Genomic DNA, 18,883 nt, shown 5'->3' on the forward strand with positions numbered 1-18,883 from the left:
CTCCCTTATGCATTGATTTTATCAAATTATTAGCAGAAACGATGATTTCATCAACATCACCATGATCATCATCACCACAGCTAAACTTTATGACAAAACTGCCGGGCACTGTGGTAAGTGCCTTAAACTGATCACCAACACAGGATCTTTATGCACTTATTACCATTATTAACTATTTTTACAGATGAGGAGACTACAATCTAGGAAAGATTTTAAAATGTTGGCCCCATGAAGGTTGCAATCCTGTCTGTATTGTTAAAAGCTGAAGGCCTACTGCCTAGCACATATTTCTTGAGTGAGCAAATGAATGAGTTTTCCAAGGATACACAGCTGCTAATCAAGGAAGCTAACCCAGGCATGACTCATTCCAGGCAAAGCTCATGCTTTGAATCCCTAAAAATCCTCACTTTTCCTATACACAGGGCCAAAGATGATAAAGGAAGAAATCTTAAGAGTCAAGAAAATGGTGGCTGATTTTAGTTAGCCTCTGCCTAAAAACAAACGGTAAAGTGGGAATCAGATCAAACTGGTAAATAATACCTTTTTAACAGGCTTGGCAAGATGTCAAAGAAGCACCACTTTGGGCCAAAGTGTGAGTGCTAGCCGTCTTGCAGAAATTCAGACAATGTGGCACAGCGGGTAGGAAGGGTAGGAACCGGGTGCAAGAGTCTGCTGGTTTGGGTCTCAGTCCTGCCTCATTCACCCTGGACAACATGTCTACTCTTTTTAAACTTCAACTTCCCAGTCTGCAGTGTAGGAGTATAATGATAGGGAGAAGCTGCAAGGAGTAAATGAGATAATGACAGTGTGATACTGAACATGGTGACTGGCCTATAGTAAGTGCTTAATAATATAGGCCATGTTGGAGTCCATGAGCGACACTTCAGGTATAATATGACTGGTGCAGCCTGATTAAGGCTGTAAAGCTGACTTTGTGAACAGGAGCTATGACTTCTTTGGATGAAGAGTGAGGCAGAGCCCTGGATCTAAGAGGAAAATTCATGTAACAGTATGAATAAACTGGGGAATAACTTTGTCCCATCTCCATGAATGAATTTTGTTTGTTTTGCTTTGGTGTTTCAGCTAGCATGATTAGTTTCAGCTCCTCATCAATGTACTTACCCCTTTAAACAATTTATATACATAAACATTTGATTCAGCTTAAAACAGAGTTCAAGATAATATCCTCTTAAAATATTTTACTGATAAAATTCACTGTAGATACGAACTATGTTTACTGAGATACCAATCTGCAATTTCCTTTGTCAGTAGGAAGAATAAAATAGCTTCAAACATACTGTCTGAAATAAAAATGTGTTTTGGGAAATAAGTTTTTAGTTGTTAAATAAATTGAAAACTACAGTACTTTGGGGGAAAATGCATGTTTAAAATTTGCCTAATGAGTTTTGGAAATGAAACAAACCTAAGTCTGAACCTATACTAATAGATCAATTAGCTGTTGGTTGATGTCCAATTAGCTATTCTTGTAATTCACAAAATGTGTCAGCAGATGGCATATGTGAGCTTTAAATTTGTAAAGTTTCGCATTAGCCCAAAGTACTGCAGGAATGGCAAGAATCAAGGCAAATATCTATTGGTGGCTTGTTTTTAACCTACAATCCTTAAAAAAGGAACTGGCATAAATTTTTAACTCTGAAAGCTCTTCCTATTTGCTTATTAGATTGCTTAACTGACGGATTGTGCACTGTGCTTACACTGAGGGAAAAAAAGAAGACATTGTATTTTATTGAATTTGTTAGATTTTATATTTTGCAAACTATAGCTATTGCTGAAAATACATAGAAATGAAGTAATTCAGATGTGTCTGTCTGTAAGTTAAGACACAACTGCTTTAATAATGTTTTGTTTTATTGGTAGTGAAACCATACCCCAGAGGATTAATGAGGTTGAAACTAGCAATTTAAAGCTTGTTTTTCAGAGAACTAATTTCCCCTAACAAGCTATTGTGTTTTTTCAGATGCTACTAACAAATTCATTAGCTGTCTCTGCAGAAACCTGGACCCAAGGTCAACTGATATGGCTCCTTACCTTGACATAAGGAGTCCAAGTCCCCATCCAGTTGATAGCGGCTCTCGGCTCTTGGAGCATGCCCATAGTCCTTTCTCCTTGTCCTAAAACAATCTCCTGACATCAGGGGCTGAATCCTGCCTCCTTGCTGTCAAGTCTCCACCCCAAAGTGAACATGGGATATACGTTACATATATGTCTGCTCAGTGCACATACCCCATCTTTCTTCATGAATAGTCATAAGTTTTCCTGCCCTTTTCATCAATATGTAATCTCAATCCCCATGATTATAAAAACCTCGCTCTTTTCCCCTTCAGGTAGGAAGGTAATTGAGGCAAAACAGTATTTATAATAAAATTATCACAGTGATAAACAATTTTTGCATAACTTCTCTTATTTACAAGAGAAATAAGATTTGAGACTTGTCCTCTGGTCTCCTGGTTTGGCTGCCTCTTGAATAAACCCTTTCCTTGCTACACACCTGATGTCTCAGTGATTGGCATTGCTGTGCATCCATCAGGAAGATGGATTTGGGTTTGGTTCCAATGGCCCTGCCTGTCATCAGCATCACCTGATATATGGTTGGAAATACAAATTCTTAGGCCTCACCTTAGGCTTACTGAATTAGAGCTCTGGGGATGTAGCTCAGTAATCTGTTTACCAGGCCCTACAGGTGATTGTAATACCTGCTGAAGTTTAAGAACCAGTGCCTTGAACGAAATTTGAATTATGGGAGAGACTCTGGACTGATCATTTTTATTCAGATATAATTGACACAAATGCAGTAATAATTAACAATGTAGTTGATTATTTCTTTCATGTGAATTAGTGTTCACACACAGTAAAGTTTGCAAAATAAGGAACATAAAATAGTACACAATTTGCATAGACTCAGAGACATAGAATGCTGTTGCTTAATTGTCACACATTTCCTATACTGAATGAAAATTTGTTTATGTTCCCTACTAGACTGTACTAAAAGGGATAAATTATGGTAAATTGTGTGTTGGAACTTACCTAAGCTAACAAAATTAAGTCAAAATATGATTATTTCCAAGGAGTAGAGAACAATCTTCAGGAAGGAAGGAAAATAATTACCTATAAAGGGAATTTGTATTAACACGTGTGCATGTTCCGTGCTCTCTCAGGCATAGTTAATTCCCTGCAATTTTGTTACTGCAATAATAGTCGCAACTATTTAATTTAACAACAAACAGGATTGCCTGGGTGGTTCAGTCGGTTAAGCAGCCCACTTTGGCTCAGGTCATGATCTCGTGGTTCACGAGTTTGAGCCCAGCATTGAGCTATGTGCTGACAGTGCAGAGCCTGGAGCCTGCTTCAGATCTTGTGTTTCCGTCTCTCTCTGCCCTTCCCTGCTCCCACTCTGTCTCCCTCTCTCTTTCTCTCTCTCAAAATTAAATTAATTAATTAGTTACAAATATACACAGGCCACGTTTTCATTTGTAAATAAGAGAAGTTATGCAAAAATTGTTTATCACTGTGATAATTTTATTATAAATACTGTTTTGCCTCAATTACCTTCCTACCTGAAAGTTTTTTTATTAATTTTTGCGTTAATTCAGAATTTCTCAATGAACACATAAACTTCTGGTTCCCATGAAGAGGCAGTGTTTATTCAACTTCCGCAGTCTAAACACAACCTGTCTTCTTGTCCATAGGCATAAACACAATTTTTACAGTTTTAATAAATGGATTATTTGTAAATCACATTAGATTCTCACTCTCTAACAATGGAATTATTTGTGTCTTTCTCCCTTGTGTGGTAACCACATACAATAATGTTCAAACATCCTCCCTGATCTTTATGCTTGGATTTTGCCTCTTGGCTGTAGTTGAGATTCTCTGATTATTACCTAAGAATATGTATTATATTTGTGTATTATAATTCAATAGGTAGATCTAGATATATACATATATAATTTAAAATATGGACTTTGATAAAAATCATACTAATTTTCAGCTCTACTTACCTGAGGTTGCAAGTATCTATCTAGGTATCAATTATTAACAGGAAGACAACTACATACCATTTGGATGAGATTCTAGTTAAAAAGGATTGGTTTAAACAGTAAAATGAGATTATACTTTCTAGCTCCATCCATGTTGTTGCAAATAACAAGATTTCGTTCTTTTTTATGGTTGAATAATATCCCACTATATATATATAGTGTATGTGTGTGTGTATATATATATATATATATATATATATATTTCATAACTTCTTTATCCAATCATCTATTTTTTACAGATATTTATTTTTAGATTTTTTTTAGATATTTATTTATTCTTGAGAGAGAGATCACAAGCAGGGCAGGGGCAGAGAGAGAGGGAGACACAGTATGTGAAGCAGGCTCTAGGCTCTGAGCTGTCAGCATAGAGCCCGATGCAGGGCTCAAACCCACAAGAGGTGAAATCATGACCTGAGCCAAAGTCGGAAGCTTAACTGACCTAGCCACCTAGGCACCCCTATCCATTCATCTATTGATACATACTTGGGTTGCTTCCATCATTTGGCTATTGTAAATAATACTTCTATAAACATGGGATTCATGTATCCCTTTGAATTAGTGTTTTTGTATTTTTTGGGTAAATACCCAATAGCACAATTAAATTAACTCCAAGATTCACACTGAAAGGGGCATTTCTGGCTGAGAAGGACCAGTGACTAATGAAAGCAACCCTTGTGTCTCACTTGCCCTTGATTCCTGCTGTCATGCACCATATCAGTGCTAGAGTCACACCTACAGTGTTAGTTCCTTGAATGAAACCTCTTCTTCCAATCTTCTTTGGCACAAGGGAATAGGTTAAGCTAGAGATTTAAAAGAAGAAAAAGATACTGCAAGAAAAGAACATATCTGATATACGACGGCAAAATTTTGTTCAGTACAAAATTAATTTTCTCGGGGGCTTACTGACTTAATCCCCCGATGAAACCCAGGAAAGGAATAATTTTGCCTCAGTTTCTCACTTCTAGCTCCCCGCCTGTCTCCAATGATCTCAAACATTTTCCAACCTTTGTATATTCAAGGTATGGAGAGCTCACGTTTTCTGTTTACTTATCTGGGATCCTTCTTTTGAATTCCATTTCCTACTGGAGCACATGTCTGTTTACCAGGTGACTAGCATTTTTGTTGAAGCCGCTTCTGTCACCACTAGCTGCTGCTGGCTGGATTTCACTAGCTGATTCAGAAGTAGGGAGTCCTGTTAAACAAACCTGGGTGCCTTGAGTAAAGTGAGTAGCTTTCGTAGTCAGACTTGACAACTACAGAGATAAGGTTTCAGGTCCAAGTACAGGAACTAAACACTGAAATCAAAGCACTGTCACAAAACCAGAAATTTGGATCTGAAATCAAAAGAAGCAGAACAAATAAAGGGCAGTAGATCCCAGGGGTTGGAGTTGTGGTTTGTTTTATGGACTTAAGGGTGTACAAATTGCATTATTTGGTTGAATAGCTTTAAGATTCATGGGTACAACCACAAATGACCTTATCTTTCAGGTGAAATATAAATGTCTTACCGCTTTATCCATATTTCATATTAAATAAGTTATATTAATATGATAGAGGAATATTCACATTTATAGACAATGTACATTATATAGCACTTGACCAAAGGCTACCTTTCACCTGCTGCACTACCATCCTTTCTTTTGATAGATAGCAATAGGCTAATATCACAACGATTTATGATGACTTAAAAAATATCCTCTCCAACAGTTTTTTTTAATTATAAAAGAACTAGAGCCTTTTAAAATTAAATTAAATTTAAAAATGTGTTTTGTCTCAGAGATTTGATGCAGAAGTTATTGATAAAATAAATAGAAAAGACACAGAAGTCCAGATCTCAAAAGACTTTTTAGATAGTATTGAGGGGGAGTGAACATCTAGACAGCGTAGGGCCCTTAGAGTGTATTTATATGAATAAAACTGAGTGTTACCTCCTTCCTTGGCTGGTTTACAATTAGGGACAGAGCAAGGGATGATAGAGCCCTCCACAAAGGAATCTGCCGCTTTTCTTTCCAGAGCAATGATCTTGGAGAGCCCAAGGGACATCTTCCAGTCCTCCATCGGGACGCTGTGAAATGGCATTTGAGGACCTCTATCTTAGTGAGTAGGTGAGGACAAATATCTCGATTAATTAATACAAGGAGAAGTCATGAGTCCTGATTCCTTGAGGCTAATCAAACACTTGATGCACATTTGACAAGATCTTAGGATTTTCTGTGGAGCTTCAGACAACTTCTAGAGTCTCTCTGGCAATTTTCAGTAACAAAATACATAATGGTTTTTGGGGTGGGGCTTGTAATGTATTGTGTGGCTAAGAGAGTAGAGCCCTTGGGTGTTAATGAAGAAAAAACTCTGAAATCAAAAGTCACTAGTTGATGTGAAGGAAAGTAAAGATGGATCCTAGTTCTTAAAGACTTCCAGTTAAATGAAGGCTATATGCCTATAACTAGTTAATGTAGATAATATCAAACTATTAAAATTTTAAATACATTTGTTCAGATCTATGGTTTGACTTTTTACAATATGTTCCTGTATATTTACATTCCTGGTAAAAAACCTTTTGTATTCAGTAAATAATTTTCCTGGAAAAAAGAGGAAAAAAACCCCTTTTGTATAATTTTACTAGGCATCCACATTTCCAGAAATTTCTGAATTGGTTTCCTCTGCTCTGAGTAACTCACAACCTGTGATTTATGGTTTTGGAATAACTGAATTTCTTGGCTGTCATATACTTTGAATTAAAAAATATTACATATGTTTCCAGAAAATGATTTAAGGGAGACAAGAGTGAAGTGATGCCAAGTTCTGAAACTTTATTTGGAAACTGTGTTCTAACCAAATGGTACTTAAGATGCTCTCTCTGAATTTCTAGAACGTGTTTGCTAAATCATCTTTGAAAATGTAGACTTGGACATACGGTTTCTGAACATGCCACTTTTGAGCCAAGTCAGTAAAAAAGTGGAGGGCAGCATATTTTTCTCACCTTCCCAAGCATAAGAAATGCAGAATTTTTCATTGACGCATGGTAATAGGCTGAATAAATTTCTTCAAAAATGGGAGTTACGCATCTCATTTTACCTGTTAAACATAAAATAGTTATTTAGTGGAATCTTTCATGAACAGAGTTAAACATGAAATCTCTATAGCAACTTTTAGACTTTATAATGGGTTTGGCCTACTATATATGTGTGTGTGTGTGTGTGTGTGTATACTGTATATATACTGTATATATATATATATATGTGTACACACACACATACATACACATATATATATACTGTATATATATATGGCAGTTTTTTTCAGTCCATGGATTTAACTGGTCCATCAACTTCAAATTCCATGGAGACTTTACTGATTCTTTTCACACATTTTATTATGATAATTGGCTGACTGAGGGTTGGGGACAGTTCCCCTCTGTGTGCTTTTTTTTTTTTTTTAATTTTTTTTTTTAACGTTTATTTATTTTTGAGACAGAGAGAGACAGAGCATGAACAGGGGAGGGGCAGAGAGAGAGGGAGACACAGAATCAGAAGGAGGCTCCGGGCTCTGAGCCATCAGCCCAGAGCCCAACACGGGGCTCGAACTCACGGACCGTGAGATCGTGACCTGAGCTGAAGTCGGACGCCTAACCAACTGAGCCACCCAGGCGCCCCTTTTTTTTTTCTTTCTTTTTTTTTTAAATTTTTTTTTTTAACGTTTATTTATTTTTGAGACAGAGCCTCTGTGTGCTTTTGATTAGCATTGTCCAATAGAACTTTCTGAGAAATATTCTATAACTGTTGTTCATATGTGGCTATTCAAGCACTTTGAATGTGGTTAGTTCAACTGAGAAACTGAACATTTAATTTTTTTTGATTAATTTATACATATATTTAATCACACGTGCTTAGATTAGTGGCTACTCTATTAGATAATATAGGTAGAGCTTAGAACAGTGAACTTATGATCCTGAGCAATTCAAGTCTACATTTGTAAGTAGCATTAACATTGGCTGCTCTGGATTGTATTAAAGGGTTTTCCTCACTGGTTCTAAATTAGGGGGCAATATTACCTGCCAAAGAGGCGAAAATTTGTTAGGACATTTTTGGTTATTACAACTGACATTTAGTGGATGGGGACCAGAGATGCTTAATGACCTGAAATGCCTAGGACAGTCTGTACAATGAATTACTGTCTACCCCAAATACCAGTAGCAACCTTTTGACAAACACAGGTCAGCAGAGTTCTCTGAATATTATGGTTTCATTTGTGAGATCCCCTACAACTTCAGTCCTATTTATAGCTAAATCTGTCTCTTATAATGTGTATCTTATTAACTCCTGCCTCCTCCAGACCTCACTTTCTTAGGTGCATCTTGTCCTGTATCTTCAACCACTCCCTCTCTATATTTCAACAGACTTCAGTGTCTCCTATCTCATAAAATAGCTTTTCTGAATACCGTATCCACTACTGGGACTCTTGCTGCCTCTTCGTGCACAGCATCCTGTCCCCTGCCAATCTCAGAACCTATTGGGAGAAACTACTTTTTCATGATGAAAAGAAAGTTCACACCATATGTAGTTTCAAAGCACACCATTTTATTACATAGACATATCCATAGAGTCATCATACCATGTTCCACTTCTAAACGATTGTATATATATGTGTGTATGTGTGTTTATACATAGATGCACATATATGTTTAAAATTTTCCGGAGTCCACTTTTATTCTTTTATGCTTCTAATAACTGCATCTTTTTGTAGCTAGTCTCTATAGCACACCACCACACTAGTTTCACATATTTTTTTCCTAACTTACTTTCTCCCAAGGGTAGGCTCATACTAAAACTGTAATGCCGTCACTTAAAATGTTCTAGTTCATAGCTCAATTTATTGTGAAAATTAAATTTTCAGGTACTTGAACAATGTCTTCCTAACTTCCCCTGTTTAATTCAGAAAGAATCGCAATAAATCACAAATAAATCCCTCTAAATAACTGAGCCCTGAAAATACTGGGTTAAAATAACTACATTTAAAGACATATCTATACTTGGTTATATACACTGTAGACTATGTGGATAATTGTAATGATAGCATCTCTTCGTAACTCTATATCAAAGCAATGAGATGCTTACTTTTGTCCTTTGATGGGTGATTTCATAGATTATTTCAAAAGGCATTAAAACATCTTACTGGTGTATTATAACTCTGTATTATACAAACACGTCTACAAAGAAATGCCACCTAAAATTAGAGTCAGTGGTTATTCCTTCAGTACAAAACTACATCCTTGTGTAAATTCAGTAGAGCCAGATATATACAAAATATCTGCATTGTATAGTTTATATTTTCAGTGACAATGATTATGCCTGTTTGTGGCATCAATAGAACAGTGATAATGTTGATTCACTATTGAGGTTGCATTTATGGGCAACTTTTGTAATGTGCTGGATAAAGAAGTTATTCATATGAGTTAGAAGACTTCAAACACTACACCAACCATAGTTCAGTTATTTCTTTTGATTATATACAGCCAGAATTTTCTTATGAGTTGACTTAAATGGGGCAGGTGATGATCATGTTGCTCTAAAACTAAAATACCTTCATATTTCCATTAACTGGAATTATTATTTTGTTATAATTAAAACCCATATTTTGTTTCTAAATTATAACATGTTCTCATCCTGAACATTAAAGGTTGAATTTACCTATGGCTCAATAAGTAACTCATAAAAATGACTTGAAAACTGACTAGCTTTGGGGAAAAAATAAAAGTATACAATACAGTGAGAATATTACATTTTTAAAATCTATTACCAGAGGTTTTATTCTCATAAATATGTCAAAGACTATGCTATTTTCTTGCCTATTCATTTTGTCATAGATTTCTATTTTAACATTCCATTATGGAAGATTTAAATCTAGTTATATAAATGTAGGCCTATTTCCTTCTACAAAGAACTCTTTCAGGTTCTTTGAATAAAAGTATTTTTAAAAATGGTCTGTATTGTTTCATGTAAATTATAAAGTTAAAAAAAACTAAATTAAGTTCTACCAAAGCTAATTATAACTTTACCTTTTGGGCATACATCATCGGGGCTGTAAGGTATTGAAATATAAGTATCATGAATAATCACAAGTCATTATGTTTATATTTATAAGTGTGGAAGTATGTGATTTAAAGTTGTTATGTTTATAAATCAGTATTTATCACTGTTATTACATAAATACCCTAATAGTAAAATAGCCAAATAAGTAATCTATCTTTATACTACCCTATTCAGATATCTCAACTCCATAAATGTCAGTCACAATGAAATTTACACAGAGCAAACATAATAAAAAGAATAAAAATGAACAAATTTAATAGAAATCAAATGTGTGATTTTGTGGGCATAGAAAAGCCTTGAAAAATTGCTTTCCCATATCTTTGGGGATAGAATCTTGATAATATCCCAACAGTATTATAATTTCTTTTTGACTACCTATTTACATTCATGAATGCTATAAATATATGCTGTATATATTTTCTATATTTACAGTATATGTACACACACACACACACTTTATTTTATTCTTAGGCTCATTCATGAACATGCAGATCAATCTGCACGGTGTAATGAAAGCATATTTATTTTCCTTAAATGATGTTCATTTATAATTTTTCACTCTTGTGCAAAAATGCAAAAATATCATACAGATTAGCATTGTCTCTCTCTAAAAAAATTCTTGTTTATGTTTTCATTTTTTTTATCATTTACAAATAAATTATGAAATATAGTTCATTCACAAATTGGAAATAATTATAATGTTTTTACAACAAGGCATTGCTGAGGTTTTGAATTGTGGTATTCTTGAAGCCATTGTCTTTCAAAACAAAGACATCAGTAGGTTATTGTTACTTCTTGATATTTGTACTTTTGATTATTTATATGAAATATATCATTACAAATCTAACACTCATGCTAGTCAAATAGTGGTTTTGTAGAATATGAATCTGCTTATTCCTCTTTTTTTTTTTTTTCCTGAAAAGTCTTTACAACAATCTGGAAATTCTGCTAAAATTACTGCATTACTGAAGGCTTCACCCAATAAAAAAGCTGAAGAAATAAATGAGGCAAAACTGTGGGAGAATAATTACAGTGGGTGCTCAAGAGAGATAACAGCAAATGCAAGAACTGTTTTAATTTTATCTCCTAGTCCTTTGGTATTTCCTTTCCTCATGAAAATCCTAAAAAATGTTCAGTTCTTTAAAACATTGATTATACTCTTCCATTAAATATCAGTTGTGGTCCTCCATTGCTCATGTTGTCTGTCATTTCCTGTTAGAAAAAAATAAGATGAATTAGTTAAAGTTTACTTCCAGAGTAAGATACTGATTTGGTTAATGAATTTCCAAAACAAATTTCAAGCCACTGAACAACTTGTTGAGTTTTAGGGAAGGACAAGGATTGATATTGTTGTTGCATTTGAGAAAATGAAATTTCATGGCATCTTGGAGCACATGAAAATGCTGAAATGATAGTCTGTTAGACCAAAGTCTTCTACACACAAAAACAGTTTAATCTGTCCCCAGTGCCCTGAGTCTCTCCTTTTGTTCCTCAACTTTATTTTGGAAATACCTCACCTAGAAACTAGATGATTAAGCCTATGCACATTGCATATTGCATAGGCTTCTCTGCTGAGCATATCAACAAAGTGCCAACATATTCTAGGGGTTACCTTATTCTATAGAAAAATTGGTGGCCTTTTAGGCCCACAAGGCAATCATTGCTTATATGTAATGGTGGGTTACTAATAAATCACAATAATTGGTTTTCATGACACTATCAATGCTACAGTGAAAAAAAAAAACAACCAACCAAACAGTAAAACCTCAACATGTTTTTTAAGGGATCAATTACTAAGATGTTAATAAGGAAAACTACATGGAAGGCAAACGAAATTTAGATATAAAGGATGAACTAACATAAGTTCCATTTGCAATTTTAGAAAATGTTAATTTAAAAAAAAATTAGATGTTTCGAATTCATATGTTTATTGAACAGTAAAATCTTCCCTAAACATTAAAGAAATATGAGGAGATATGAAGCCCATTCCCATTTATAATATTAGTACACCATATTATAAAGAATATTTAGGCAAAAAATATCTAAAATAATTTTACACTTGAACAAGCCTATTTGCAAAATATATAGTAAATAAAATTCAAATCAAAATTATTTTCTCATTTATCTCAAGCCCATCAGTTTATATCTAATTGCTATTTGGGTGAATTGAAATTCACCATTTAAATTCACCTTTTAAGTACATTAAAAGTTAATGTACCTGCTTTTGTAAACTTTAGAAATTCTTCCAAATATTTATTTGAAAAGTAAAAAGGTATCCATGACTTATTCTGAATCTCTTCTCTTTGAAAATTCAATATAGGGATGAAATAGAATAAAGATTCATGCTTCTTGTATTGGGTGGTTTGGAAAGTTATTTAGGAGGATACAGGAAGGACCGGAAGGTAGGAACTGACCTGGTTTTTAGAACTTTGCTTTTGAAAATTTTGTTGTCTTTTAAAGATTTGGTAGAGTTCCTTCCAAGAAAATTCTGAGAAAAGAGACAATATGCATTGGAGACTTAACCTCTTCTTACATCAAGATTTGTCTCTCTTTGCAAAGTGCCTGGCTCCTTCCAGGCCCTAGGGAGTTGTCTTAACCTGGGTATCCAATGTGCCTCCTCAGTAAGGTGCCAGGGAATTACAAGGTAATAAGCCTAGAAACTCAAACTCTTTGGAGGTAAAGACTGAGGGAAAGTGAAGGTCCTTTGGTGCCAGCAACCTGCTTTGGTGGCCTGGCGATGGTTCAGTCTATCTGAGTGGATGGCTTTGCTAGACATGTACATGGTACAAGTAAGTGTGGAAATGCGGTGGAATTGTTGCCCTGAGGTTAAGTTTATAGATAAGAAGCCTGATTTGAGGCTTCATTCATGAACTCACTGTGGGTGGCGAGATAAGATAGAAATGATTCTTCAAAAATGATCTGTGACAGAATTTACTCATTCAGCTTTCTCTATTCCTTCTATTAGTACAAAAACAATTTCCTAATGAATTTATAGAAGATTCTTAGGTACTTGTTCTCTTAAAGTGAATTTGCATTCAAAAAGTTGCTTCAGGGGCACCTAAGTCAGTTAAAGGGCCAAATCCTAGTTTTGGTTCAGGTCATGATCTCATGGTTTGTGAGATCAAGTTCCATGTCAGACTCCATGCTGACAGCACAGAGCCTGCTTGGAATTCTCTCTCTCCCACTCTCTCTGCCCCTCCCCTGCTCAGGTATGCACATTCTCTCTCTAAAAATAAATCAAATTTTTAAAAAATTGGCTTAAAACCCATAAAAATTAATCTAATGTATAATATTTTATTTCAGGGTGAAGAAAAAATCCAGTGTTTAAAAATCTTACAAAAGAATGGAGTTTTTTCTAACTAAATTCATACTAGTATGGACAAAGTAAAATCACTGATAAGAGAATACAGCATAAATTAGGTTTTTTTAATTTTTTTTTAACATTTATTTATTTTTGAGACACAGAGAGATAGAGCATGAACAGGGGAGGGTCAGAGAGAGGGAGACACAGAATCCGAAACAGGCTCCAGGCTCTGAGCTGTCAGCACAGAGCCCGACGCGGGGCTCGAACTCACAGCCCTCACGGACCGCGAAATCATGACCTGAGCCGAAGTCGGCCGCTCAACCGACTGAGCCACCCAGGCGCCCCTAGGTTTTAAATGTATTAGCATCTTCAGTTTATTTGCAAATAGGCATGTCCAACTTAACACAAAGAATATATTCTAAATTTGGGCAGGATCAAATGGGACTATTTGCAAATGGATAAACTTTCTGCAATGGGGCCAAAGTATCTGTGTAGCTTTCTACATTTCCAATTATATTGCTTAATCAAGGCAAGAATGGTGGGTGACTACGTTATTTTTAGCAACCAAAAATACAGGAAATAAATTTGAAATGTATCACATCAGATAATTTTATGAAAAGATGGCTTTCATACAGCATTTTTACTCTATTAGTGTCAAACTTAGGTTACCTGCTCATGTAGTTTTGGCACAAGGGAGATATAGTTTGTCTTTATCAGAGTCACCTATTATTAAAAACAAAACTCTGGTCTGTGAATGATGGTATTGAGTCAGAATCATGATGTAGCAGAAAATAAAGAAGTCATGAATCATCCAAACAGAAATGTGTTTGGATGCTTATAGGAGGCTGAATATTTTAAATACTCAACCAAGTTTCAAGCTGCAAGACTCTGCCATGTAGGTTCATGTTGCGTCCTCAAAGTAGTTCTCATGAAAGCAATACTTTGAGGAACAACAGACATTACAGCAGACTGATCTGCTGACATCATGGCTTCCTAGAAGAGGCGTTGCTTCCTGCAGTGACATTACAACATGGTAACTCCCTAAAAATCAGCGTACCTTGTAGGTAACTCTGGTGTCGGGGGCACCACCGGGCAGCTGGGCAAGTCGGTTATTTCAATAGCCCTCAATCTCTAATATAAATATAACAATCATATAATAAATATTGCACATATACACAAAACAAACTAAAGCACACTAGTATACAAATAGAGAACAAAAGAGCCACTATCCAAATATATAATGATAATCTATTTTTAACAACCCATTTCTTTAAATTACCAGTCCTGCTATTTGTACTATAAAATTCTTTTCAAGAACAGGTGTACATCTGTTTAAAATTGCTTTTTCCATGGAACAATTTAAGAATGAATATCCAATATCTACTCCCCTTATTGCAATGTATCGACTGCATACAAAATGGAAATGCATAAAACTATAGAACAAATATTTTTTTCTTCAAGATAACATTATAAAGGAATATGCAGTAGTAACTCTTGCTACTCTTTCTTCTATCCTGTGATCATGCAGTTTTATTTCCATGATACCAAGTGAAATACGATGTGGCCATTATCTTAGCAAGTTTATTTTACAGATCTTTTATCTTTTCCTTCAGAGGTTGAGTAACAGGAACTGAATTAAGAAATATGTGCAAAATGTAACAGAAACACAGACAGCTCACTATTTGTGCTTTAAGCAATAAGTGTTGTTTCCGGTATAAATGGGTTTCATGAAACAATTATGCAAGAATATTACTTAAAATACAGGCAAAGCTACCCAAATATGCATGAAGTTTAGATGAGAATTTAGTGAAGCTTTATGTGGATTGTAATACGGGCACTGATAGGCAAGGCTTTTTGTGGCCTTATTAAAAGGTCCTTTTATGCTCGAAAATCTAATTTACATAATCAAATGCATCTACTTACAAGCACAAGAGGTGAGCTAGAAAGGGGAATTCATCAGATTTCTGAAACTGGCATTATTGAGTTGCAAGTGTATTTAGTTTATGTGCTTTTCCTCAGTACAATACATACAAATCCATATTTATAAGGCATTCAATATTTTATGAAATGCTTTTTTAGGAACGGTGTTTTTATATAGATAGCTATGAGATTGAAAATAGGTGTACCCAAAATAGCAGAGAAAAAAATAATAAAAATTTTCTACTCCTAGTCCAATAGGGCCAAACTTTTATAAAATCCCAATTCCTCAAATTCTCATCTAAGCTGCAAATTGGTTCACCAAGGTTTGACGACAGTCTTCATCCCACGCTCGCAGTGAGCAGAAAAGGTACAAAACTCACTTTCTCGGCCATTTCATGAGAGTGGTGCAGCGAATGCTCCCTTTCAGAGAACATCCTCCTCTGCTCGTAGCTGGCTAGTCGACACGTGAGCCAGGAAGACAGGGTGCAGCCACCAATCCCAATGCACGCGAGAGACATGGAGGCGAGATGCAGAGGATAGAGGGAAGAGGTCTTCTTTGTCACTGCCCGCAGGAACTGAAAGTTCAGGATGCCCCCAATGAGTCCACAGATGCAGCAGGCAGAAAAAAGGATCATCTGATAGGAAGAAGGAAGAGAGTGTCAAAGATGAGGAAGCAAAGCCAACCTAACACAGCGCCCCATCCTGCCGCACTTCCCGGAAGACTGAGCTACAATAAAGAGAAAGTGCTTTGGGTCTTAGAGGACGAGAGCCATAGTTTCACCAAGTTCCCATGCAACCCAACTCAGGGAAGAGAGTGAAGACCAGTGTTTCAGAATTAATAGCTGACTGTGTAAAGGCCGGGGATATATATATCTTTTTGAAAACCCTGAAGTAAGCAAAATTTGTATTCAAGGTCGATTCAGATTTAAGTATTTACTATCTATCATGTGCTAGGAACTTGAGCAGGTATCATCTCAATTAACCCACCCAGAGAAATCGTGATATATACTTAGGAAAATGGTGAACAGGCAAAACTCAAGGTTAAGTAGGGACTGAATCCAGATTTTCTGACTCTAAATCCAGTTTCACAATGTTAATCCCCCTAAAATATCCAAATATCTTCTCATTGAATTGTCATTAGTTCCAACAAACTTCAAATGTTTATACTGCTCTAGCTAAGTGAGCTTAGAGAATATAGTTAACCTGTTTTCTTCATTTATATGAGTTTCATCATGTATCTGTTTCCCCCATAGGATAGGTTAGGGACTCCCTGTGAACTGGTCCTTTATACTGCAAATCTTTTTTAAATCTGTGGCACCACAATGAAGAATACACAATATACATTCCAAAAATACTATCTGGTTGTTTTGGGGAAACACAGGATGTGGCTTTACTTTTGATCTCATTATTGGTTTGATTTGGGTCTCTATAAAGAGAGCTGGTGGGGGTGGATGGTATTCAACCTAAATGTTACATAAATATGTAACTGAATATTGAATATTCCAAAAGCTTCAACGTGGGGGATTTTTTGTTTGTTTGTTTTTGTATTTGTATTCTCTAAGTTCCCATATGGGCTTCCTTTATACTTTAGAGTGCGATACTAATATAATTATTTAAACTCATTTCCATTTTTGTCCAGAACACAGTCTCTACTCCAGTTGCCTCTCTTGCCAATCATATAGCTTGTTCATTCCCGCCTCAGTGATATTTCCCATTTCCTGGAAATTAGTTTGCTTTTTTCGTGGATTGCTAGATGGAAGACTCAAATCTAGCCTTACCTTCTTCAGAAAGCCTTCCTGGATTTACTGACTTCCTTTGGCATAATTCCATAGGACAAACAGTTATTTAACTTAATTTAGCATTTAAGTTTACATTATTAGGAATCGTTTGCTGTCGACAATTAGTTGACTTTAGCGAGCATTTATTGAGTACCTGGCATCTGTTAGGCCCTGAGTGAGGCAGCTGTTCACATTACAAAAAGTAATAACTCATAGTTGTTGTCCTTGAGTACACAGCAGTCTTGTGTGAGAGAAGATCCAACATTTCAACATGGCATAGCAGATATTAAGAAAGAGGGATGAATTGGTTGCCCTTAGAATAGGGTGGAGGAGAATTTAGCATAACCAAGGGTTTCAGACAAGGCTTCCTGATAACATGTCATCTAAACTAAGTGCATGCCACTCCCAGAAAAGGGTAAGGCCATGGATGTATGAAATAGCATAATGAAATAGGATGGTGGGCAGAAAGAATACCAAGTAGTTCGTTTTGTTTCTCTCACTTAATTCAGCATCCTAATTGTGTCCATCTCACAATATTTATTACCAAGCCTAAAAATCCAATGATGGGTGGGTGACTGTATCTTTTTTATAGTTAATTAAATATAATACTGAATATCAATTACCAAATAACTGAATCATCCAAAGTGGGAACCTGTAGCTCCTAGTTTCACATAGAATCAATATACTACCTTTTAAAGTATATTCAGGTGGCATGCAGTTTCTTGGGAAATATTTACATATTTCATATTCATGAAATATTCATGAGAATATTACATATTTCATATTCATGAAATATTCATGAGAATATTACATATTCTCAGAAAACATGGAAAGATGTGACATTCAGAAAACATGGAAAGATGTGATGAACTACTATTAATTAAGAAAGTTAATGACAAATTATTTGGCTATCATAAGAACACAATGTATCTCTCCTAATATTATTCTTATTCATTCTTTAAAGGCATGCTACTTCATTTAACATATGCAAACAGAACATTCTCACCTAGGTATTAAAATGTTAAAATCTATACCCACATTTAAAACCATATACGAGGTTTAAATTTCACCAGACTACAGAATTTAGACTCTAGAGATACTTGGAGTGGAGAAATTACCATGCACTTTGAAGGGTGAGAATCCTTGATAGCTAAATGTCATCAATGGGAATATCAGAGGGTGAAAGAAGTTAAAGTGAATGGTAGTTTCTAAAAAGTTTAGCACTTATGATTTTTTTCTTTTATAACTCTTAAGAGAATTAGAAAGACAGAAAAAAGACACTAGTGCCTTTAAAAAAATCTCTTCCCTCCCCTTCTCCTATGACTGAATATTTGTGTCCCTCTAAATACAAATGTTGAAGCCTAAACCCCAATACTATGGTATTTGCAGATGTGATTTTTGGAAGACAATTAGGTCAGGAGAATAGAGCCCTCATAAATGGGGTCAGTGCCTTTGTAAGAGAGACTTTTAGAGACCTCTCTTTTTCCTTTTGCCACATGAGATCACAGTCAAAAATTTGCAACCTGGAAGAGAACCTTACCAGAACCCAACTACACAGGGACCCTAATCGAGGTCCAGCCTCCAGCACTGTGCGAAATGAATTTCTGTTGTTGATAAGCCACCCAGTATATCCTTCTTTGTTAATAGCCCAAATGGATGAAGACATCTCCCCTGCCTTCCCTTACCCCTCTTCCTTTTCTCCTTCTCTGCCTCTCCCTGTTTTCCCCTCCCTCT

General features: G+C 35.5%; 1 protein-coding gene across 7 annotated transcripts in view; it reads right to left on the reverse strand.

Moving 5' to 3' along the window:
- Positions 1-10,974: 10,974 nt before the first annotated feature.
- The window catches only part of TMEM196 (transmembrane protein 196), a 49,969-nt gene continuing 42,060 nt past the window's right edge, over positions 10,975-18,883 (reverse strand). For 5 of the 7 annotated variants that reach the window (XM_053897491.1, XM_053897492.1, XM_019443559.2 and 2 more), the window contains exons 3-5: positions 15,752-16,006; positions 14,509-14,582; positions 10,975-11,359 (exon numbers count right to left, since the gene is read on the reverse strand). In XM_053897491.1, the coding sequence (XP_053753466.1) occupies positions 11,353-11,359; positions 14,509-14,582; positions 15,752-16,006 (336 nt within the window). In that variant the 3' untranslated portion in view covers positions 10,975-11,352. The remainder of the gene's footprint in view (positions 11,360-14,508; positions 14,583-15,751; positions 16,007-18,883) is intronic. The other 2 variants (XM_019443561.2, XM_019443560.2) reach the window with 1 other exon arrangement.

Source organism: Panthera pardus, unplaced genomic scaffold, assembly GCF_024362965.1.
Source record: "Panthera pardus isolate Hobbes unplaced genomic scaffold, ASM2436296v1 HiC_scaffold_8, whole genome shotgun sequence".
Lineage (NCBI taxonomy): Eukaryota > Metazoa > Chordata > Mammalia > Carnivora > Felidae > Panthera > Panthera pardus.